This window comes from Dendrobates tinctorius, unplaced genomic scaffold (genome assembly GCF_039654945.1).
Source record: "Dendrobates tinctorius isolate UK_male_01 unplaced genomic scaffold, ASM3965494v1 ptg000011l, whole genome shotgun sequence".
Classification (NCBI taxonomy): domain Eukaryota; kingdom Metazoa; phylum Chordata; class Amphibia; order Anura; family Dendrobatidae; genus Dendrobates; species Dendrobates tinctorius.
Window position 1 is genome coordinate 21687501 of NW_027361679.1, and position 24884 is coordinate 21712384.

The window sequence follows — 24884 nt, forward strand, 5'->3', positions numbered from 1 at the left end:
TCCAGGACGCAGCTGCGATCCAGACCGTCGCTGGGATCCCAGCTGCCGCTCGGATCCAGGCCACCACTGCGATCCTGACCGCTGCTGGGATCCCAGCTGCCGCTGCGATCTTGAACGCCGCTTTGATCCCGACTGGGATCCCTGCCACTGCTTGGATCCCAGCCGCCGCTTGAATCCCAGCTGCCGCTCGGATCCAGGCTGCTGCTGCGATCATGAGGCTGTGAAAGGAGTGTAATGAGGGGGTATAATGAGAGGGATGTCATGAAGGGGATATAATGAGAGGGTGTACTGAGGGGGTGTAATGAGAGGGTGTAATGAGGGGGAGTAATGAGAGGGTTGCCACTAACGGACCCCCACCAGGACCCACCGCCTGACTACACGCACCGGATCCCGATGCTGCCTGCCCACCCACCTCCGTGCAGTCACAGCCGGCAGGAAAGACCATGGCTTTAGGCCTGTGCTGGAGATTGGGTGCAGTCACCCTCTGGTGGCTCCGCACACCATCTCCAGCATGGGCTGCAAAACACCATCATTCCTGCCGGCTGTGAGAGGGGTGTAATGAGAGGGTGTAATGAGGGGGAGTAATGAGAGGGATGCTGCTGCCAGACCCCCGCCAGGACCCACCGCCTGACTACACGCACCGGATCCCACCACTGCCTGCCCACCCACCTCTGTTCAGTCACAGCTGGCAGGAAAGACCGCAGCTTCAGGCCTGTGCTGGAGATTGGGTGCGGCCACCCTCTGGTGGCGCCGCACACCATCTACAGCACAGGCCGCAAACACCTTCTTTGCCACTGGTTGTGACAGCATGGAAGTGGGTCGGCCCCCACTCCCAGAGTGCCCCCCAGAGTGCCCCCATCATGATGTTACTGCTCTCCTGATGCGATAGCATCGGGCACACATCTAGTGGTATAATATTGGTCTAAGTGCTATCTGATAAAACATCATCCGAGTTATATACTTGTGTGAGCGAGCCCTAAATCTGTAAATCATCCATGTTTCATTAATCACTACTGTAAAAAAATTGATCATATTAATTGACCAGGAACAATACAGCCTTACCGTAGGAAGAGGTAATCCTTACTGCCAGACCCGTACAGATCACATCCATTTATAGTTTATACTTTAATATGACAATCATTCTCAAGCAAGACTTTATAAGCAACACAAACACATTACAAGCTCTACACTAAAAAGACGCGATGATGAGAGTTATTGAGCTTTATGCATCTTTAACATTTTTCTGCCTTAAAGGAATCTTAAAAAAACAGATGATGCAACATCGTGAAAAGTTGAGATATGTAGTTATATTGCAGCTTTGTTAGTGCATGGATCTGTTATTTTACCTTCATGTTCAAAATTTGAAAGAAGAACATCTGGGAATCTGAGGCAATTGTGTTTGTTTCTAAAATGTAATAGCAAACTCCCATCAAATAGACATGAGCATATTGTGTGTATACATGTCTAGTCTCTCTGAGATGTCTTCAACTATTCAACTCACAATTGCAAATATAAACAATATTAATTTAGACATCAGATGAAGGCTAAGCTGGAGTTTTATAAAAAGAGCTATTATTCCAATGATCTCATTATCTAGCACCCCTCCAAAAGTGATCAAATTGCTTCCAAATTCTTCACTGTCTATTGCTACATTAGGTTATAGTTTGTGTTTTGGTAATTAAATTATGTGTCTACCATCTATTAAGCATGATTTTTCACTTATTACTATGGGAGAAGCTTTTTACACTCACTAGTTTAACTCATTATGTTCAGCTTATAGATTTTTCAAAGGCTGTGAACACCTTTGTGCTAGTATTTTTTTTTATTGATATTTACTTCCTAAATGCAAAGTTAAGCAACTTTCTAAGTAGCCTTCATTACATTTTGTTTACTATTTTTCTATTTATGTCTTTTAGGAAAATCAAAAAAGTCTATTTGTGAAAAGGTTCATTAGTATACAGGGGGTACTTATCATTCAGATGTCATGTGACTGCCTTTTTTGCTCTCATATTATACATTTTTTTTACTTTTATATTTAAGACAATGTCTTATTAACAATTCTGCAATGTAGTTTCTTATTGGCATCAAATTACCCTCTGTCTCCACTTATCAACATTGATCAGTGGGAATAGTGGTCATTAGGGTTTCTGAGGGTTAAGGGGTTTTACACATAGCGATATCACTAGCAATATTGCTAAAGCATCACCGATTTTGTGAAGCAGCAGCGATATTGCTAGCGATATCGCTATGTGTGATACTTACCTCCGACCGGCTCCCCCGCTGTCTGTTGCTGATCGCACGAGATCGTGCAGCTCCATTTCTCATCGGGTGCTTCCTGCTGGGCTTCCTGCTGGCGCCAACGAGCGATGTGTGGACGCGGGCAGGAGGACGTCAGGATCGCCGCTTCTGAAAGGTAAGTAACGTCAGCTGCTGCGTGGCTGCATCGCTGTGAGATCTGCCTGTGTGGCAGCTCACTAGCAACCATTTAGCGATGCACCAGCGATCCTGACTGGGTCGTATCGTGGTCGGGACTGCTGGCGCATCGCTAAATGTAAAGGGACCTTTAGACATCATGGAGCAGAGGCGCCATATTTGCTGACAAGTAGGATGCCAACCTCTGCTTTATAGGCAAGGTTCAGAGTAGGTACAGTTCAGAGGGATTTATCTATCACACATTTGTTTATATCATCTTTCACAATCAGGCATAGTGAGTCACTTTTTCAATTGACCTGATATACACTTGTATTTCCTTTTTCTGACAGTCACTACATAATACTCTCCTTTAATGGTATGAAACTTAATAAGCCATCACTTGTCAATAGGGCATTACAGGACAGTAGTGTCAGTCATCGTTGAATGGGGGCGGGAGTTCTCGTATAGGTTGTTAATATGGTGCCAACCTTGGCAGGCAAGCAGGTTTTCAGGTTAGGGCATATCAATACCGTGAATGTTGTATGCACTTTTTGGTATGGTGTTTGTTCATGTTGTTTGTCCCTTTTTAATAGTAAGCAATTAAAAGTTATATTTTATATCTATTTGTCTTTTATCAAGTTCAGTGCTTTTCAAACCTAAATCTATCAGAGCTCCTGGTCTTGCTGCTGTCGACTCTCTTTGCTCCTCTAATCTCTCAGTGTTAGGGATAACAGCAGGGAGAGAGATATAGAGAGCTCTCCAGCTCATGGAGAATTGAGAACCTAACCCAGGGAGGAAGAGAAGATTAGAGATGAGTCGATAAATCAGTGGAATCGAATTCAAGTCAGATTTTCTGAGTTTCACAAGAATTCACACTCTTTAAAATTTAATTTGCAGTTTGCAAAAAAATACCTTGCCTGGCACCATTTCCCACCTCGCTAGAGAGAGGGCTAATATCTTTTTACATTGTTGTGTGGGCTTTCACCTAATGCCCTGCAACTGCAGTAGGCCATGTGTGCTGTCACAGTTCAGCGGTTCCCAGTGAAGAACACTATGTACAGCAGAGTCATTTCCTAGCTTCAGAGTTACTGTATAAGTCTTTTTCCTGTATTCTGCAAGCTCTTATGGTAAGTAAAGTCCTCCCTCTCTCCTGCATTATATAAGCTCTTTTGGACAGCAAGGTCCTCTCTTTCTCTATCTCTTTCTCCTGTAGATTGTAAACTCTTATTATTAGTGGGGTAGTTTATCTAGTATCTGTTCTGTAAAGTGTAAGCTCTTATGGTAAGCAGGGTTCTCTCTCACTGCTATAGAGTGTTAACTCTTATGGTGAGCAGGATTCTTTTTCTCTTGCCCTCTCTCGTATTCTCCATATGTGTTTCCTCAACAATTATAAGCTTTACAGTAGGGAAATTTGCACAAATTTAGTCACCAAAAATCTTTTTGAAAAATTTAGAAAATTTGATTTTCAAAAGATCCACTCATCTCCAATGAAGAGAAAATAAATGCAGGCTAAAGGCTGTGCTGAAACAAGAGCTAATAAAGACATCAGGAACCTGAATGTGCACAGACCTCACATCCAGCCTTTGTTACATTGAGGGATACTCTCACAAGAGAAAAAAAACAGGAACGATATACATCTTTGTACTGTGTTAGCCAGTACTGTAGATAAAAAGATATTCAGAATTGAGAGTCCTCAGTGGTTGATACCTTTAAATGGCTAACTGAAAAAAGGTAAAGAGAGAAAAATATGAAGCTTGGATCAGGCTGAATATCATAAAGTCTGAAAACTACTGAAAGAATGAAGATTACAGATTGCAACTTAGTGCACTTATATTAGCTAAAGGCAACCATTAATGTTCTGTAAGTAAGAATACAGCCTTACTTCTTCATTATATCTTCTTTGGACTAGACAGATCCAGAGTAAAAAATAGTGACTTTTACTAGAAAGGACAATTGTCTTGAAAGAGTCTTTTGTTGCCTTTGTTCTAGCGTGTCTGAGTGCAGAACAAATTGTACTTATGTGATTTGGAAAAAAAATGGCTAGCACTGCCGAAGTGTCAGATTTTAGTTAAAAAATAAAAGATACAGAGATTATTATCTAAGGACCAGGAATAAATTGTGCTCTTCAAACTTTAATTCACAATGGAGCCTCCCTGTATCTCAATGTCAACTGCTGCTCTTTTATTTCTATTGCTCTTTTCTTTTTCAGCAAGATTCTGTATGAGTTTCTTACACTTTAACTTTTTGTTGTTTTAAATTAAAATTGTATGATCCCTTTGAGGCAACAGTCTTCAAATCTATAGCAGTCTTACTGACCTTTTCTTTAATATGTGTTTCTCATATATTTAATTATTTTCACTTGCCCACTTACTTTTGATAGCAAAAAAATAAAAAAAATAGCACTTTGTATCCACAGGTCATACTGTTCAAATATGTGCTGTTTGTGAAGATTTGTACATTATTGCATGACAGACATGAAAATCAAATATAACATTTGTATTAAAATGTTATACTTAGCCGGGAGACAAGCTAGTGAAGGCTGTCATAAAACTATATGTATTTATCTCTTAACATTGACCTCATTTTTAATAGCATTTCTAACTGGGAATGAAACATGTAGCATGTATGTCGAGGGTGCAAAAGAATTACAATTTTAATCAAGTTTTGTGAATTAAATATCCTCTTAGCATTCAGCAAACCATTTTACCAATGCCTATTTATACTGGTGTTGTTCTTCTTAGAGCATCTCTGACATGGAATGTATGTGAGATATGTAGGAAAATGCATCACTGCAGGCAGTCATTTCCTCACAGCATCAATATAGTAATAACTAGTGGGTGTTTGTAAGTAATAAGATATTTTCTTGTAGCCTATTGTCTGGCCATTCGTCCTTTATGTATTTCCTGTTTTTTTAAGTAATACAAGTTTACTTAAAGACCATTAAGATGATGGAGCAAGGAAAACTGAAAGGCTATGGCTGCTGAGGTGGTAAAAGTGGCCAGGAGTTGGGATGAGGAGGACTGTGTAGAAAGGAGGAGAATTGATGTTTGAACTGAGAGAAAGATTGAGCAAGCCTTGGAATGTGAATCAATATGGCTTCTTAAGCAATAAGCTTAAATGGTTAGTTCTGTGGAGTTTGCTGTAGCTCTGGGAAATATCATGCTAACAGGACAAGTGGTGGGTTAGTGTGGTATGCTCAAGTTTGTCTGTAAAGGCCCATAACACATAACGAAGGCCCAGCCAGACAGCTCTTAGATGCCCGCTGTTTACCCTGGAAAACAGTGTGCACTCTGGTTACCAATGTAAACAGCGGGTAACTAAGAGCCGCGCGGCTCCTAGATACCCGCTGTTTACATTGGAAACCAGTGTTGCAGTGTCTCTGATCGTTGCTCTCCCGCTACCACACGCAGCCATGCGTGCTGGCCAGCGGGAGACCAGCGATCAAAAAATGGCCCAGGACTATCCAACACGATCAGCGATACCCGGCAGGGGGGTCGGTCGCTGATTCATGTCACACACAGCGATGTCGCTGTGGCATCACAAAATCAGCAATCTCAAAGACGATATTGCTGTTTGTGACGGGACCTTAACTATGGCTCATTTGTGGGTTGAGATGGATACATTTGGGCCAATAGATCATTACATTGGGGTTTGGCTACCCTGTAGATATTGAGCCTGGTCCAATAGTACATTAATTCTCTAGTCTGGACTAGTCTTACAGTCCTAGTCTTGGCTGAGATCTGTGGAATAGATAGTAGGATGATTGTGAGTTCTTCAGATTCAGGGTCAAAGTGGATAGGCTTCCCTAGTGTTGACCAGTGGATGTGGAGCGGAAATAAAATATAGCCTGATTTTTATGTAGAAAGAGATCTTCCTAGATGGAACACCAAAGGTAGTAAATAGGTGAGCAGAATGCCTGAGTGTAGTGTCTGGGTCAGAGAAGCAAATCTCTTGGAAAGAAGAAAATCCCAACAGAGTATGGTGCTGAAAAGTGTTGAGCGATACCTTCTGATATCGGGAAATATCGGATTGGATTGGACCGATACCCCAAAAATATCGGACATCGCCGATTCCGATACCGGAAACCAATGCAAGTCAATGGGACAGAAATATCGGAATTAAAATAAACCCTTTCTTTCCTTGTAGGTTAATTCTACATGAAGGAAAACAACTAAGAATAATGTAGAATGTATTGGGGGAGGTGTAGGAGACATTAAAGGCATAGAGGTTTAGCCCAATCAAATGGAATAGCAGGAATTAATTTTTTTTAAGACGTTTGGAGTTACAAAGATATTGACTATGTTAAGCTTTTTAATATTTTGTCAGATATTTATGTTTCACTACTTCCATGCTCTTCACTTTCTTTTTTTACTTCTCCCACACTTTCTCCATCATCCTCAACAGCAGCATCTTTTTCATGAACTTCTTCACCTTATTCATCTTCTTCTTCACCTTCTTCCTATTATTCTTATTTTTTCCATTCTTCATATTCTTCTTATTCAACTATTATTCTTCTTCATATTCTACTTCATCATCTTCTTCATATTCTTCTTCTTCATCATATTCTTATTTGTGACATGCATTCCTGTAGTTGTTATCTATAAAAGTTTGAAGATTACACCTTTTGTTCTGCCTGTCACAAAAGATTTACAACAGGATTTGTCCGCGTTCAGTTTTGCCTGCAGCAGGAGGTATTTTCCAGGGGCACCACAAGAAGGAACGGACTCACCCCCATACACTGCTTAGTCTTCTTCTGCTTATAATTTAGATAATATCTTTTGCTCTGATTTTTAGTCTTATGCTTAATGTTCTTCTGCTTTTTGTTCTGCAGCTTCTTGTTCTGCTTCTTGGTCTTCTGTCTCTTGTTCTTCTGTATCTTGGTGGTTGTCTTCTTGTTCTTTGTCCTCTTGGTCATCTTCTTCAGGGTTATCTTCTTGGTCTTCTTTGGGGTGGTCTTCAGGGTCGTCGTCTTCAGGGTCGTCGTCTTCTTCGGGGTGGTCTTCAGGGTCGTCGTCTCCAGGGTCATCGTTTTCGGGGTCGTCGTCTTCTTCGGGGTTGTCTTCAGGGTCGTCATCTCCATGGTCGTCGTTTTCGGGGTTGTCGTCTTCTTCGGGGTGGTCTTCAGGGTCGTCGTCTTTAAGGTTGTCGTCAGGGAGATCCAGAGTGATTACCAAAAACCATTTCAAAAATCTTGAACTTGGAAATGTAGCAGAAGGTACAAGAAGGCTGAGGAACTGCTGAGAACCAGCTGATGGTACTGGAACCTGGATGGGTAGCCGAAGGTACAAGAGCCAATGGAACCACCGAGGACCAGCTGACGGTACTGGAACCTGGTTACTAAGCAGGAGGAACCTGTGCCAGAAAGCACTACCAAGGACCAGCAGATGTTGGTGGAACTCGGATACCGAGAAGGAGGCACCTAAGCCAAAGGCTCTGCCTGGAACCAGCTGACGTTACTGGAACACAGGGGGACATATTCAAGATTGACTTCCAAAGAACCAGCAAATGGTACTGGAACTCAGATAGGCAGCAGAAGGTACACATGAAAAAAAAAGTTGCAAGGCCGCAAGCCAGCCGGAGTTACCGAAACCCACAGTCCTACAGGGGGAGCTTGTCCTATTGGCACTACGGAACCAGCCTTCATTGCCAGATATCGCAGCCCGTATAGGAAGCACCTAAACTGCAGGCACCATAGAGTCAGCTAACCCGACCGCAACATGACAGGACAACGTATTGGAGACAAAGTGACGTTGACACTACCCGGAAACAGCTGGCGTGCTGGAACCAGGCTGGGCAGGAGGAAGTACCCGTGCCAAAGACATTTCTGAGCAGCAACTGGCGGTGTTGGAGCCCAGGGATTACAGTAGAAACAGAGCGTAGCCAGAGGCCTAATTGGAGCAAGTTTAATACCTGTAGTAGTGTGAATGTGGACAGAGCAGGCAAAATTGATGGACACACAGCAGGGGATCAGCTGACGTTACTGAACCCCAATAGCACTGGAGCATGTGTTGACTGTGCAGACAGCACTTCTGAGCAGCAACTGGCGGAGTTGGAGCCCAGGGATTACAGTAGAAACAGAGTGTAGCCAGAGGCCTAATTGGAGCAAGTTTAATATCTGTAGTAGTGTGAGTGTGGTCGGAGCAGGAGAAATTGCTGGACGCACAGCAGGGGATCAGCTGATGTTACTGAACCCCAATAACATAGGAGCAAGTGTTGACTGTGCAGATGGCACTTATGAGCAGCAACTGGCGGTGTTGGAGCCCAGGGATTACAGTTCAGGTGGTAGACCAACCAATTACTTAATCGGTAAGAGGACTGGCAAATTCCTGCAAGATCCAGGCCTTGTTCATTTTCAGAAAAGTAAGCAGGTCAGCATTATCGGAGGATAGTCACATGCGACGGTCTGTTAGTACACCACCTGTGACACTAAAGACGCGTTCTGATAATACACTAGCAGCAGGGCAAGCCAGCACCTCCAATGCATACTGGCTAAGCTCTGGCCATGTATCCAGCTTAGAGACTCAAAACTTGAAGGGGGAAGAGCCATGTGGGAGAACACTGCATTTATATCTGATATAGTTTGAATGTGGAGGCAGCAGGAGACTTTGCCAGACACACAGCAGGGGAGCAGCTGGCGTTACTGAACCCCACTAACACAGGAGCTAGTGTTTTACTCTGTGCAGACGGCACTTCTGAACAACAACTGGCGGTGTTGGATCCTAGGGATTACAGTTCAGGTGGTAGAAACATGAACACAACAGGAGACCTGGATACTGTTGCCAACCAATTATTTATTCTGGAAGTTGACTGGCAAATTCCGGCGAGATCCAGGCCTTGTTCATTTTCAGAAAAGTAAGCCGGTCAACGTTATCGGAGGATAGTCGTGTGCGACGGTCTGTTAGTACACCACCTGCGGCACTAAAGATCCGTTCCGATAGCAGCAGGGCAAGCCAGCACCTCCAATGCATACTTGCTAAGCTTTGGCCATGTATCCAGCTTAGAGACCCAAAACTTGAAGGGGGAAGAGCTGTCTGGGAGTACACTGACAGGGCAAGACATGTAGTCTGTCACCATCTGTCGGAAACGTTGCCTTCTGCTGACTGGAGCCATCTGTGATGGTGTAGACATTTGTGGTGGGGACACAAAACTTTGCCACATTTGGGCCATACTGGTCTTGCCTTGTGCTGAGGCGCTGCTTCTGCTCCCTCTTTGTGCAGAGCTTCCTCCACTGCCTCAACACACTGAGCTGCTTTGTAAAGCACTAGCAGCACTGCTCTCGGGTGGAATGGAGAATATGATGGAATTCACCAGTGTGTCTTGGTACTCCCGCATTTTACGCTCCTGGTTCAACGGTGTTATAAGGCTTTGTAAGTTGTCCCAGTAGCGAGGATCTAGGAGGGTGTACACCCAATAATCAGCCGTGTTGAGAATGTGGGCGATGCGGCGGTCATTTCTCAGGCACTGCAGCATGAAATCAACCATGTGCTGCAGACTCCCAACTGCCCAAGAACCGCTGTCCCCTTCTTGAGGCGTCATCTCTGCCTGCTCTGCATCACCCCACCCTCGCTGTACATACTGACTACTAGAGCATTGTGTACCTCCCTCCTTTGGACAGATGTCTTCCTCCTCCATTGACTCCTCATCCTCCTCACAAAGTGTCCCCTGCCTAGGACTTTGTGAGGAACCATGTTGTGCAGACTGTCCAGAAGCAGATGGCATTTGTGACTCCTCATCCTCCACATCTTCCACAACCTCCTCCCTTAGTGCTTACAGTGTTTTTTCAAGCAGGCAGATAAGGGGAATAGTCATGCAGACTAGTGCATAATCTGCACTCGCCATCCGCGTGGAATCATCGAAGGCATGCAAAACGTGGCAGATGTCCTTCATAGAGGCCCACTCAGTGGTGGTGAAGTGTGAACGGCACGCAGTGCGACTTGTTTGCGCCTGATGCAGCTGGTACTCCATTACTGCTGCCTGCTGCTCACACAACCTCTCCAACATATGCAATGTTGAATTCCACCTGGTGGGTAGGTCACATATGATGTGATGTTCCGGAAGGTGGAATCGGCGCTGCAGAGCTGCAATGCGCGATCTTGCCATGCTGGAACGCCGCAAGTGAGCGCACTCTATGCGGACCTTGTACAGCAGTGCATCAAGATCCGGATAGTCCCTCAAAAAACTCTGCACGACCAAGTTAAGCACATGTGCCAGACATGGGATGTGAGTGAGGTTGCCTAGGCCCAGAGCTGCCACCAGATTTCGGCCATTGTCACACACTACCATGCCTGGCTAGAGATTCACTGGCACAAACCACACGTCGTTCTCCTGCTTGATGGCATTCCAGAGCTCCTGCGCTGTGTGGCTTCGATTCCCCAAAGAAATTAATTTCAATACGGCCTGTTGACGTTTGGCCATGACTGTGCTCATATCGGTCGCAACAGGTAAGCATTCACGGGTCCATGTGGAGGTAGACTGACGGCTCCCGCAGCGCTGATTCAGAGGAACTGGAGTATGAGGAGGAGTCAATGTGTACAGACTGGATTCCTGCAATCCTTGGAGTCGGCAGAACACATACAGCGCCACTCTCAAGATCTGTACCCGGCTCCACATTTACTCAATGGGCAGTGAGGGAAAGATAGCGTCCCTGTCCATGGTTACTGGTCCACGCATCGGTGGTCAAGTGGACCTTGCTACTGATAGCGTTTAGTAGTTCATGTTTAATTTTTCCCTCCATATGCTTATGCAGGGCAGGGACAGCTTGCCTGCTGAAATAAAAGCGGCTGGGCACATTGTATTGTGGGACTGCCAATGCCATGAAGTTACGGAAGGTATCAGTCTCCACCAGCCTGAATGAGAGCATTTCAATGGAGAGTAGTTTTGCAATGCCAGCATTCAGAGCCTGTGCTCGGGGGTGGTTTGCCGAGAATGGGCGCCTTTTCTCCCATGACTGTGCTACCGATGGCTGTAGACTGGCCTGGGAGTGTGAGGATGACAGGGAACGTGGTGCTGTGGGTGGAATGACACTGTGTCTCTGTACAACAGTGCCAGAGGTTCTTCCATGGCGATCCTGTGAGGAAGCCGAACCAGCTGTGTGTAAGTTGGAGGAAGAAGCTACAACACGAGGGTAGGTGGCGCTGTTGGCCTAGGTCTTCAGTGTGTCTTTGTAACTCCACCACGTGCTTGGTCCGCACATGTTTCCACATATTTGTGGTATTGAGGTTGCTGACACTTTTCCCTCTTTTCACTTTCTGATTACACAGCTTGCATTTGACAAAGCAAATGTCATCTGCAACTGTGTCAAAAAAGGACCAGGCACTGCAAGTCTTGGGAGCGCCCGTTTTGGGTTTTGGAAGAGGCATACTCCTAATGGGTGCCGAAGTGGAGGCTACAGGCAACCGAGTCTGCCCCCTCCCTCTCCCTTCTTTTTTGGCCGTTCGGGGAATCTCTTCCTCAGAGCTGCTCCCACCACCTTCCTGTACCTCACGCCATGATGGGTCAAGGACCTCATCATCTACACTACCCTTTTCAAATGACTGCTTCTCCTGGGTAGTCTCGACAGCACAGTGCGCACCAGAAAGTGGCACCTGAGTCTCATCATCAGATGCGTACTGAGGTGTGCTGACCATAGGCACTGGCCCACCAGCCTCTTCAGATTCAGAGAGACAAAGCTGTTGTGCATTACTGCATACTACCTCTTCTTCAAATTCTAGAATGCTGCTTGGCTGGCCCCCTCTTTCCAAGCCAACAGATTCAGAGAACAGATGTAGAGATGGCTCCTGTCCAGGGCTCTCTGACTGCCTGGGCAATTTGGCAGGTGGTGAAGAGACAGATGGGTGCTCTTCAGTGCTCTGGACCTGAGAGGAACTGGAACTAATTGAAGTCGATGCGTTAGCTGCTATCCATCTGACAATGGCTTCAATTTGTTCGTCCCGCAGCAGTGGGGTACGGCGAGCTCCTACAAAGCTGCGCATAAAGGACTGTTCCCTGGTAAACTGGGGGATGCTGAGTCACTGGTGCCCGCAGCAGGCACAGAATCCCCACGTCCTCTCCCTGCAGAAACTCCACACCCACGACCACATGCCTTACTATCTGCCTTCTTCATCTTGGTAGACTGATAAAGATAGGCAGAAAAGTACTAAGGGCTTAGTGTGCTTATTCCTGAACAGCTGCTAACAGGTATAAGAAATACTATTTTTATAAAGTGTGGACTAGACTTTAATATGAGCTAATGTGGCCTACACAACTGCAAAGTGGAGTGTTTGGTGAACTTTATTAACTTTTTTTTCACAAAAAGACACTGGATGTGCCCAAAGATGTAAAACCGATAGTATCACAAAGTTTTTGTAGCTATTACAATGCAGGAAGGTAACCTACAATGCAATAGATGAGGCTCCAAAAAAAGGCTAATACTAATCTGGCTGGGGCTGCAGGGCACAAGCCAGCAGAAAGGCTCCTTTATCTACTCCTATATAGTGTTTGCAAATATTCTAGCTGGATACGGATGGAACCACACTAATAGGAGAAATCTGGAAAAATGAGCAGCACTAATGCAAAAAAGGACAATGTATGAGGCAGTGACGCACGCTGAGCGGACTACAACCGGAGGTGGCTGCAGTACACACTACAGCGTGAGCTGCACTCACACACAGAGAGCTCGCAGATAGCCGTGAACAGCACTCACTACGCTCCTCTCTATTGAGCTTGAGGATACTGCTCTTCTTGCTCTCTGACCTCTCTTTCAATGTCTCATTTGCTGACAATTCTTCCTCTCCTCTTACACTGGTTTCCAGTACGATCTACATGCTGATCACACACAGTTATATATATCTTTTCCTGACATCATGCCTGTACTATTACAAAATACCAATTATTGTTTGTCGACTATCTTTAACCCCTTCATGACCCAGCCTATTTTGACCACAATGACTGGGCCATTTTTTGCAATTCTGACCAGTGTCCCTTTATGAGGTAATAACTTAGGAACGCTTCAACGCATCCTAGCAATTCTGAGAATATTTTTTCGTGACATATTGGGATCAATGTTAATGGTAAATTTAGGTCAATAATTTTTGTGTTTATTTGTGAAAAAACGAGATTTGGTGAAAATTTTGAAAATTTCACAATTTTCAAAATTCTAATTTTTATTCTGTTAAATCAGAGAGTTATGTGACACAAAATAGTTAATAAATAACATTTCCCACATGTATACTTTACATCAGCACAATTTTGGAAGCAAATTTTTTTTGTTAGGAAGTTATAAGGGTTAAAAGTTGACCATCGATTTCTCATTTTTACAACAAAACCTTTTGTTTAGGGACCATCTCACATTTGAAGTCACTTTGAGGGGTCTATATAGCAGTAAGTATCCACAATTGACACCATTCTAAAAACTGCACCACTCAAGCTACTCAAAACCACATTCAAGAAGTTTATTAACCCTTCAGGTGCTTCACAGGAACTAAAGCAAGTGGAAGGAAAAAATGGACATTTTAATTTTTCCAACAAAAATTTTCGTTTAGCATCATTTTTTTCATTTTCACATGGGTAACAGGATAAAATTGACCCTAAAATTTGTTAAGCGATTTCTTTTGAGTACACTGATACCTCATATGTGGTCAAACCACTGTTTGGGCGCACGGCAGAGATCAGAAGGGAAGGAGCACCATTTGACTTTTTGAATGGAAAATATGCTGGAATATTTAGAGGTTTCCATGTCGAGTTTGGAGAGTCCCTGTGTGCCTAAACATTGGAGCTCCCCCACAAGTGACCCCATTTTGGAAACTAGACCCTCTAAGGAACTTATCTAGATGCATAGTGAGCACTTTGAACCCCCAGGTGCTTCACAAATTGATCCGTAATAAAAAGGACTTTTTTTCACAAAATTTTTCTTTTAGCCTCAGTTTTTTCATTTTAATATGGGCAACAGGATAAAATGGATCCTAAAATTTGTTGAACAATTTCTTCTGAGCACACCGATACCTCATATGTGGTCATAAACCACTGTTCGGGCGCATGGCAGGGCCCAGAAGGGAAGGAGCACCATTTGACTTTTTGAATGGAAAATTAGCTCCGATCATTAGCGGACACCATGTCGCGTTTGGAGAGCCCTTGTGTCCCTAAACATTGGAGCTCCCCCACAAGTGACCCCTTTTTGGAAATTAGACCCCCAAGGAACTTATCTAGATGTGTGGTGAGCACTTTGAACCCCTAAGTGCTTCACAGAAGTTTATAAAGCAGAGCAGTGAAAATAAAAAATATTTTTTTTTCCTCAAAAATGATGTTTTAGCCTGCTATTTTTTATTTTCACAAGGCTAACAAGAGAAATTGAACCACAAAAGTTGTTGTACAATTTGTCCTGAGTACACCTATACCCCATATGTGGGGGGAACCACTGTTTGGGTGCATGGGAGAGCTCAGAAGGGAAGGAGCGCCATTTTGGAGTGCAGACTTTTTGGAATGTTCTGCGGGCATCATGGTGCGTTTGCAGAGCCCCTGATACGCCTAAACAGTAGAAAACCCCTACAAGTGACCCCATTTTGGAAAGTAGACCCCCAAGGAGCTTATCTAGATGGGTGTTGAGCACTTTGAACCAACAAGTGCTTCACAGAAGTTTATAAACGCAGAGCCATGAAAATAAAAAAATCATTTTTTTTTAGCCAGCTGTTTTTTATTTTCCCTAGGGTAACAGGATAAATTGGACCCCTAAAGTTGTTGTCCTGAGTGCGCTGGTACCTCATATGTGAGGGGAACCACTGTTTGGGCACACGGCAAGGCTCAGAAGTGAAGGACCGCCATTTGACTTTTTGAATGGAAAATTAGCTCCAATCATTAGCGGACACCATGTCGTGTTTGGAGAGCCCCTGTGTGCGTAAAGTTTGGAGTTCCCCCACAAATTATCCCATTTTAGAAGCTAGACCCCCTAACGAACTTATCTAGATGTATAGTGAGCACTTTGAACCCCCTGGTGCTTCACAGAAGTGCATAACACAGAGCCGTGAAAATAAAAATAATTTATTTTTCCTCAAAAAATGACTTTTTTAGCCCGCAATTTTTTATTTTCACAAGGGTGAAAGGAGAAATTGGACCCATGTCGGGGCTCGGAAGGGAAGTAGTGACGTTTTGAATTGTCGACTTTGATGGAATGGTCTGCGGGCGTCATGTACGTTTGCAAAGTCCCTGATGTGCCTAAACAGTAGAAATTCCCGACAAGTGACCCCATTTTGGAAACTAGATCCCCAAAGGAACATATCTAGATGTGTGGTGAGCAATTTGAACCCCCAAGTGCTTCACAGAAGTTTATAACGCAGAGCCGTGAAAATAAAAATAATTTTTTTCCTCAAAAAATGATTTTTAGCCCCCAATTTTTTTATTTTCCCCAAGGATAACAGGATAAATTTGACCCCAAAAGTTGTTGTCCCATTTGTCCTGAGTATGCTGGTATCCCATATATGGGGGGACCACTGCTTGGGCACACATCGGGGCTCGGAAGGGAAGTAGTGACGTTTTGAAATCCCGACTTGATGGAATGGTCTGTGGGCGTCATGTTACGTTTGCAGAGCCTCTGATGTGCCTAAACAGTAGAAATCCCCCCACAAGTGACCCCATTTTAGAAACTAGACCACCCAAGGAACTTATCTAGATGTGTGGTGAGTACTTTGAACCCCCAAGTGCTTCACAGAAGTTTATAATGCAGAGCCATGAAAATAAAAAATCATTGTTTTTCCACAAGAATATTTTTTAGCCCCCAATTTATTATTTCCCCAAGGGTAACAGGAGAAATTAGACCCCCAAAGTTTTTGTGCAGTTTACCCCATATGTGGGGGTAAACCACTGTTGGGCATACGTCGGGGCTCAGAATGGAGGGAGCACTGTTTGACCTTTTGAACGCAAAATTGGCTGGAATAAATGGTGGCGCTATGTTACGTTTGGAGACCCCGTGATGTGCCTAAACAGTGGAAACCCCTCAATTCTAACTCCAACTCTAACCCCAGCAAACACCTAACCCTAATCCCAACCCTAATCATAACCCTAACCCCAACACACCCCTAACCCTAATCCCAACTCTAACCCTAACCACAAGCCTAACCCTAATCCCAACCCCAACCCACCCGTAACCCCAATCTTAACCCTAATTCTAACCCTAACCCTAATTCCAACCCTAACCCTAATTCTAACCTTAACACTAATTCCAACCCTAACCTTAATTCCAACCATAACCCTATTTCTAACCCTAACCCTAATTCCAACCCTAACCCTATTTCTTACCCTAACCCTATCTCTAACCCTAATCCTAACTCCATCCCTAACCCTAATTCCAACCTTAACCCTACTTCTAACCCTAATGGAAAAATAAAAATATATTTTTTTATTTTATTATTTGTGCCTGCCTATGGGGGTGATAAAGGGGGTGTATACTTTTTTATTTTGATCACTGTGAGAGATTCGAGCAGGCAGATTCGAGCAGGCACACTGCGCATGCGTAGGCCATTTTCACAGATGGCAGCGTCCATGATCCGGGATGGTGGGACACTGGGACAGCCACAGGGACTTTATAAGTACCGGAGGGTGAGGGGGGATCAGAAGGTGAGGGGAGCGGAGGGAAGGTGGGGGAGCTGATGTTAACAGCGGCGGCAGATAGCCACCGTCCATCCATGGCAGGGGCCGATCGCCCCCGCCAGTCGGTGTGGGGGGGTCGGGTCTCGGTCTCGGGTCTCGGTCTTCAGCCATGGCAGATGCTATTGCAGCATCGGCCATGGCTGGATTGCAATATTTCACCAAATTTCATTGCCTAAATATTACAAATCGCTCTGATTGGCTGTTTCACTTTTAACAGCCAATCAGAGCGATCGTAGGCACGTGGGGGCTAAGCCACACCCTCTGGGGTTAACTATGAAGTGTCCTCTGTGTGCGGGTCGGGTGACCTTTCAGTGACCCCGGTCACCTGACCCGCTGGGGAGCAATCAATTCATGACGTCACATAGGCGTCATGGATGGTATTGGCATGACTTTTCATGACGTCTATGTGGCGTCAAAGGTCAGGAAGGGGTTAACTTCTTATCCTCCCTTTTTCTGAAACTAAATTTTTCCAAAACTGAACTTTGTCTTTCCGACCTCTACTAACCCCCAGGCAGTATGCCTTTTGTCTTGGGGTTATATACTCCTTCATTCCCTTCATCCAATCACTCACATACTCATGTCACCTGCACCTCAAAATTATCTTAAAAATCCATATTGTTCCTATTTTACAAACACCCACTAGTTATTACTATATTGATGCTATGAAGAAATGACTGCCTGCAGTGATGTATTTTCCTACATATCCTCACATACATTCCATGTCAAAGACTCTAAAAAGTACAACAACCCTTTATTTAAAAAAATGCCTTATTTTGTATTTTTATACATGCATAACACTTTACAATAAGATTTCTGAGCTGTGAATGTAATTTCAAGTGACTGTTCAGAAAAAGCTGTCATTTGTGTGTGCATGAGAAATAACACTACGTCAGAAAATTAAATAAATTGTCGCCTGCATTATTCTCCAATATTCCCTCTTTCCATGTTATCAACATAACTTACAGCTGTGATGAATGGTATAGCTTTGAAAGCAGCACTGGGATAGATAAACACTTACTAGCAAGCTGCATCACTGGTCTGTGTTTGTCTGCCCCTCTCTCTTTCACCCTGCTTGTTAATTTACTCCTTCCTCACCAGTATTTCATTTCTGTAAACTAAAATATACAGCTGTAATCTGATACTTCAGTGAACTGACAATCCGTATTGTGTTAGCGGAGATGGATTTTAGTTCTCTTTCAGATTTAATGATGAACTTGGAAGGTATGGGAAGTGAGAATCAATGCTTTTAAGTGGAAATAAACAGCAGATTTCTATGAAATGATATAGTGCAAAGTTTATTATATATTTGCTTGTACTATTGACTTATGCAAAGTTTGTCCATATGACAATGACCATCTACGTAATGCATAAAGGCAGTCATTGTAGGGTAACAATGGAATCAGTTGTCCTTAGTTAGCCCTGTTACAAACAAAGGTGTTAGCTATAAATGCTTTGTGTAATCTTTGAAGTATGTAGTGAAGAAGTTTGTGCTGCTCCAACAGGGAAAACACATTAATAAACTCCTTGGTAATAACGTGAGTGATGGACTGCAATACTTAGCAAAGATAATGTCTAGTAAGAACTCTAAAGTTATAATTGCATTACCTGATGTAGCGCATTATGGCTTTCAAAAAGTGACAACTAAAAGCCACAAATTGCTTCCTGTGATTTGTCCAAATTAATCACGAGCCCCATCAGCTTCACAGTACAAAAATTAGTTATTTAAATTAACTGAAACTATATTTCAACTTCCAAAACTTAATGCATCCTGGATGTTGCCTCTCAAATTGCAAAGTAACTATGACACGATCATGTTTATGTTTATTTCCTTCTCTCTCACTGTGAAGACAAAAACTTTTATTGTCTCATTTCCTCTATTTTTTTTAATTCTTTTTCTATCCTAGCAATAATGCTTTACAAATCCGCTGCCATGACATATCCTCTTATTTCTCAGGAAGATAGGAAGACTGATGAATTAGTAATGCACATTTTTGACAGTAATGCTCATAGAACATATGGCTTTATGCAATACTTATATTTATATCAACCATCTGAAAAGTTTCTCTTGCTGAAAGAAAGTTTTGAGAAGTCTTACTCAGATATTTCTGGCCTGCGTGTCTGCTTCAGCAATGCACCATGTTTATTCTTCGCAGTTATATTAAATTCCCCACATCACAGACAGGATATTAAATTTTCGTCCTCTTCACTACTTTTCCATTTTTTTCCTATAATTCCATAAACCAACCCACTGACACTGAGAGTTATGAATCTCATAGATAATGAAGTCATTACCTCTTGCAGGAGCCTCTTCATTTTGAGCAGTAATGTCTTTACAGATGTACAGTCTTGCATCATCAATCTAAATGGCAATGATTCCAAGCCGGTACAATCTTCCTGTGTAAAGGGCCATTCCACAGATGGGCTGCTGGGCACTTGGCAAACACGAGGGCACTTAGTATCATCTGGATCACTGTCTTTTGGCAAATGTAGAAAGAGATTTCTGAAAATAAGTGGAGAATTTGTTATAAATACCATCCAAACTTAAATACCTGGCAATAAGAAATATAATCAAAAACATACTGAAAATAGATTTTTCAATTCTGTCATAAAAGGCATGCATTTAACAGCTGGCGAAAATGATGGAAATTAATCTTATGTACATTCAAACTGCATTTTGTATGATAAATTTGACTAGACATGTCAGATTGGTTATGACACATAAATAGCGCATATGTCAGTGTTGTATATCTTTTAGAGATAAGCAACTTTATTAAACGAAGACTTGAATTTTCCTTGAATGTTACAAAAACTTTTAGTGGAGCAGGAAAGGGTTAAAAATATTAACCTCATGACTCACCTGTTCCACCACTATCAACATCTGAAACTCTGCTTGGTCCTGCCTCTTTTTTCCACCATTCTGCAGTGCCTTTCATCCTTCCAAGCATTTTTCACTGGACGCTAGGACTTCTGGCCTCAACTAGACCACGTACATCATAGCACATGTTGTGCTGTCACACATGACTTTGCGGTTTCTAAGGCCTATTTAATACCTGAAGTCCCTGCGTCAAACAAAGTAAATGAAGGAAGATGCATGAACTGGATGACTTAGGAAAGTAGAGGCCAGAGCACTCGGAGGACCATACGGCTAGCAGTGGCAGTGGGAGAGGTGAGAGACAAGGTGAATATTGTATTTAGAAATAAATAAATAGAGAATGCCATTATTATGCTCTGGGGTTCCGAGAGAGCCAAGAGCATGATAAGGAATATTAAGTTTGCATTAAAAAAACTTCAATGCAAATTAAATTTTCCAAATTTTAGCGATCTGCAAGATTCAGATTGCAGCAGATTTGCTTATCTCCAAAATATTTAAATATTTACATATTGTTATGACTCATCCTAGCCATAACAGGGCAGCAGTATGATGCAGAGTAACAATTGGCTGTAGAATTATTTGAACCCAATTGCGGCACAACAATTGACATTAGTGTAAGCAATAAAATATAAAATGTATGAGAGGAAAGGAAACAAATGAAGGCAAGGATGATCATTTATACAATCCCTTCTCTAAATCATTGCTAAGTTAAAATGAAAGTAATCAAGTAATGGCACTCGTTACTTGCAGTTAATTTACTTTTGTATCATGAATCTAATGTGTATATATCCCAATATAAAGCCTCCTTCACACATCCATGTTTAAACACTTAAGTGAAAAAATGGATCTGGTGCCATCTGTGTTTTTCATCAGTGTGTCATTATTGTTTTCCATCAGTGTGTCAGTATGTCTGTTTTTACCATCAGTGTTTTCCATCAGTGGGTCTGTTTTTACCACCAGTTTTTACCTTCAATGTCTGTTTTTACCATCAGTGTATCATCAGTGTTTCTGTTTTTGCCATCAATGTGTCATGAGTGTTTTCCATCAGTATGTCTGTTTTTACCATCAGGGTTTTCCATCAGAGTGTCATCAGTGTCTGTTTTTACCATCAGTGTGTCATCAGTGTTTCCATCAGTGTGTCATCAGTGTGTTTGTTTTTACCCTTAGTGTCTTCCATCATTGTGTCATCAGTGTGTCTCTTTTACCATCAGTGTGTCATCAATGTTTTTATCAGTGTGTCTGCTTTTACCATCAGAGTTTTCACAGACAAATCAATAAATAAAGAAATGCTAAAGTTTTCCCTATACTTTGCAATGTTATCCACATATAGAACACAAACAGCACATGGACAGCAAACGGATACTATCCATGTGTATTGACCCTTCTCATCTGCGCTGTCAGAAAAAATGGATGTCTTCATGTAGTTTGCATGTAAAAACATGGACATGTGCACAGTACCATAAGTTAAAATGGGCATGTGTAGTATCCATAAAAAAATGGATGCCACATCTACCGGAAACGTGAAGGAGGCCCAAAAGAATTTCACTATAATGAAAAAAAAACTGGAAAGTGTGAGGTGGGGATTCCATACTAAAATCTGGCTACAATATTATTAACTATAGACATGTCATCACAAAATTCAAATTAAACTGATCTACAATTCTAAACATAATAGATGGGGGCGGTAGAGTCCAATGGGTGTCGCAGGTCCAGGTCTGGCATCTCCCATCTTCTTATGATTGCCGCCCCCCTGCTTGCCTCATGGCTGCCCAGCATGATGCTCTTGTGCAGGCGTGCTTATTTGCCCTGTTGAGGGCAGAGGAAGGTACTGCAGTGCGCAGGCGCTGGGCCTCTCTGACCTTTCTCAGTGCCTGCGCACTGCAGTACTTTGCTCTGCTCTCAACAGGGCAGATAAGTACGCCTGTGCAGGAGTGCAATGCAGGGGAGCCTGTGAAGCAAGCAGGAGGGCGGCATCACAAGAAGATGAGGGGCCAGACCCGGACCTGTGACACCAATCGGACTGGACCGGAAAGTTATTTTTCTTCTCTTGCAGTTTGAATGGGGCCTTATATACAACATTATACAATGCTGTAGATAAGCCCTGAAAAGCAGTGGCCATATCTTATATTGGCCAAAACAGCTGACAGGTTCGCTTTAAACGAGAGGTATCACCAATTTTGACCACGTCTGTAGTCATTATTATTACCATCATAAATCAGTGACCCTGATATTGTGGCTTCTCAGCACTTGTTAGCTTATGCTGTTGATATATTTTAACAATATTAATTTAAATATTCAGTATTTTTTATCTTTCTATTACAAAATATAGTTATTTTCTTATACTAGAAGTATGCCAGTTTTCTTGGTAATTTCTGTTGCACACCCTGTGTATGGTAGTTTACATAATTGCGACTATGGTGAGACAGTCTGTCATATTGGAAAGGATGAGCTAGAAAGATATTTTACAACATAAAAAGGCAATAGAAAATGTGTGATCTGGACATAAATGCAACACAAGTGGGTTTAAGTGCTACCATGAAGAAGCCATATTAGGCAGCGATCCAATATGAAAAGCAACTAATGCATATGGAAAAGGCAACATTTGTTAATACTACAAAGGACCCAAAGAAGAAGACAATGAGCTGCCTGCTGTTACTGAAGTACATATTTGCATGGCGCTAGTGTTATTTAACAAAAGCCCCGACATAACTCTGATTACAGAGGACACGGCAATGACTGACAATGAACAACAGATGCAGCCTTTGTTGTCATTTTGATGTATTTCTATTGCTTATGACAATATTCACATCTATAAACAATTTCACAATACTGGGAATAGCTAGAAATCCACAGATTAGGCATATAAACTGCTAAAGACATTCAGGGCTAAATCATAGCTTGATTACTTCATTATATCTAAATAATATGCCAGTCAAATCACTTTAGAGCTCAATGTATTCATTATTTCAAATCACATTTTGTCTGAAATTGTCTTAATGACTAAGTATTACTCCTATAACTGATGTGGTTTATACTTCAGACCTAAAGCCGTCAGCTGCTAAGTGTGAAGAGCTGCCAATATGATAGGGGCATGTGGATGTAGTCACGCTTAACTTGATAATGGACCCTCTTATCTTCTCAAAGATGATCTCCCTTAAGAGGATTAAGCTAACATTGCACAGGTTATTGATTGATGTCCGGTTAGCTGTCAAATTAGACTGATAGCACTGTGCTCTGTTACCAGGTGCGTTAATCTTGGCTACATCTGTGTTTAAGGCTATAAGATAAAATAGACATCTAAAGGGCCTGTCACACTAAGCAATATCGCTAGCGATATTGCTATGTCTGATACTTACCTCCGACCGCTCCCCCGCTGGTTATCGCTGATCGCGCAAGAACGTCCTGGACTGTTTCTCGTCGTCAGCTTCCTGCTGGGCTTCCTGCTGTGACGACGAGCGACGCGTGGACGCGGGCGGGAGGACGTCTTCATCGCCTCGTCTGACAGGTAAGTAGCGACCCCCGACCCCTGCGATGTCGCTGGTGAGATCTGCCTGTGTGGCAGCTCACTAGCGACCACTTAGCGATGCACCAGTGATCCTGACCGCGTAATATCGCTGGTCGGGATCGCTGGTGCATCGCTAAGTGTGACAGTACCTTTATTGAAGAACGCTACTGTCATAACCACCTTAGCCTTCCTCGACTATATAACACAGAACAATTGCAATAATATTAAAAGAAAATTAAAGATGCTTTTCAGGACTTCAAAGTTTATGACCCGTTCTTTGGCCAGAATCCTACAACCAGCACAATCACAGTAGATTGAAGGAACCATGGAATTCTAACATGTGTTTTGTCTCCATCACTATGATTTTTGATATTGGCCATGCCAAGTACTGAATCTGTACATTTAGATTAGAGGGTAGGCATTTAAAGGTGACCGCTCTGCTGTAACAGATGAAGGTTCACCCTCCAGATAAATTAAAATAGTTTTATTATGCATTTATGGCTCGAAATGAGCCCTAATTCACATGAAACTACCTACAGTATGTAGTTTGTAGTGCTGAGACTCAAATTCCAGTGATGTGTCATTTGCTGGTCTGAATACTGTCATTTTGATACAATTACAGTTTTCTCTGCTGCAGACCTAGAATTTCACTGAACGCTGAGCTCTGTGTAATGTTGATGAAACACTGATTTAATTGAAAGAGTAATGCACAGAGCCCAGAAAGTGACACACCGCTGGATTAATGTATCTGCCCCTGCAACCGGTTTCTCTCAGATTAAGTGTATACCGGTCCGAAATAGCGAGTCACTCCCCGTGGGGAGTGATATAAGGTAACAAGAAAAAGCACAAAAATACCAAAATGTAGAAAATAAATTAAAATATTATAACAATAGAGACATACAAGGAATTAAAAAAAAGATTTTATAAAGATGCCTCAAATGCGAGAGATGCTTACGGTTTGAGACCCTGTTAAACATCTATAGCTAGTGCAATGATCATGCATTGAAAATTGCTACAGTTCATCATAAGGTTTATAGAATGCCCTCATTCATAAACAGACTAATTCATCAGTTATAAAGTGCATGTGCAAAAATAGGGTATGTTAAATGAGTGTAGGCAAACATAATGATGCTTGAAAATAAGTGGCTTAGTACACAATCTCCCTTATAAAATACAATGCTCAAATTAACATGTAGGAGGTACAGAAGTCAAACCTCATGCTAAATATAGCATCAGATGAACTAAATAGTAAGAGTAAAACAATTAACATCAACATTGGATGTGGGAGAAAAATAAGCATGGGCAGAAAGCCCTAAGAAGATGACTTAATACGTGAGATGTAGGGCCCGTGCCACGTCCCTCAACCTCGAACGCGCGTTTCATCCACACTTCTTCAGGGGACTTCTTTCGAGATTGTGTACTAAGCCCCTTATTTTCAAGCATCATTATGTTTTCCTACATTCATTTATCATGCCCTCT

At 42.6% G+C, this 24884-nt stretch overlaps 1 protein-coding gene across 7 annotated transcripts in view; it reads right to left on the reverse strand.

Moving 5' to 3' along the window:
- The window catches only part of CCSER1 (coiled-coil serine rich protein 1), a 1553450-nt gene that overhangs the window by 565543 nt on the left and 963023 nt on the right, over positions 1 to 24884 (reverse strand). For all 7 annotated transcript variants that reach the window (XM_073590104.1, XM_073590096.1, XM_073590085.1 and 4 more), the window contains exon 6: positions 19321 to 19528. In XM_073590104.1, coding sequence (XP_073446205.1) covers positions 19321 to 19528 — 208 coding nt within the window. The remainder of the gene's footprint in view (positions 1 to 19320; positions 19529 to 24884) is intronic.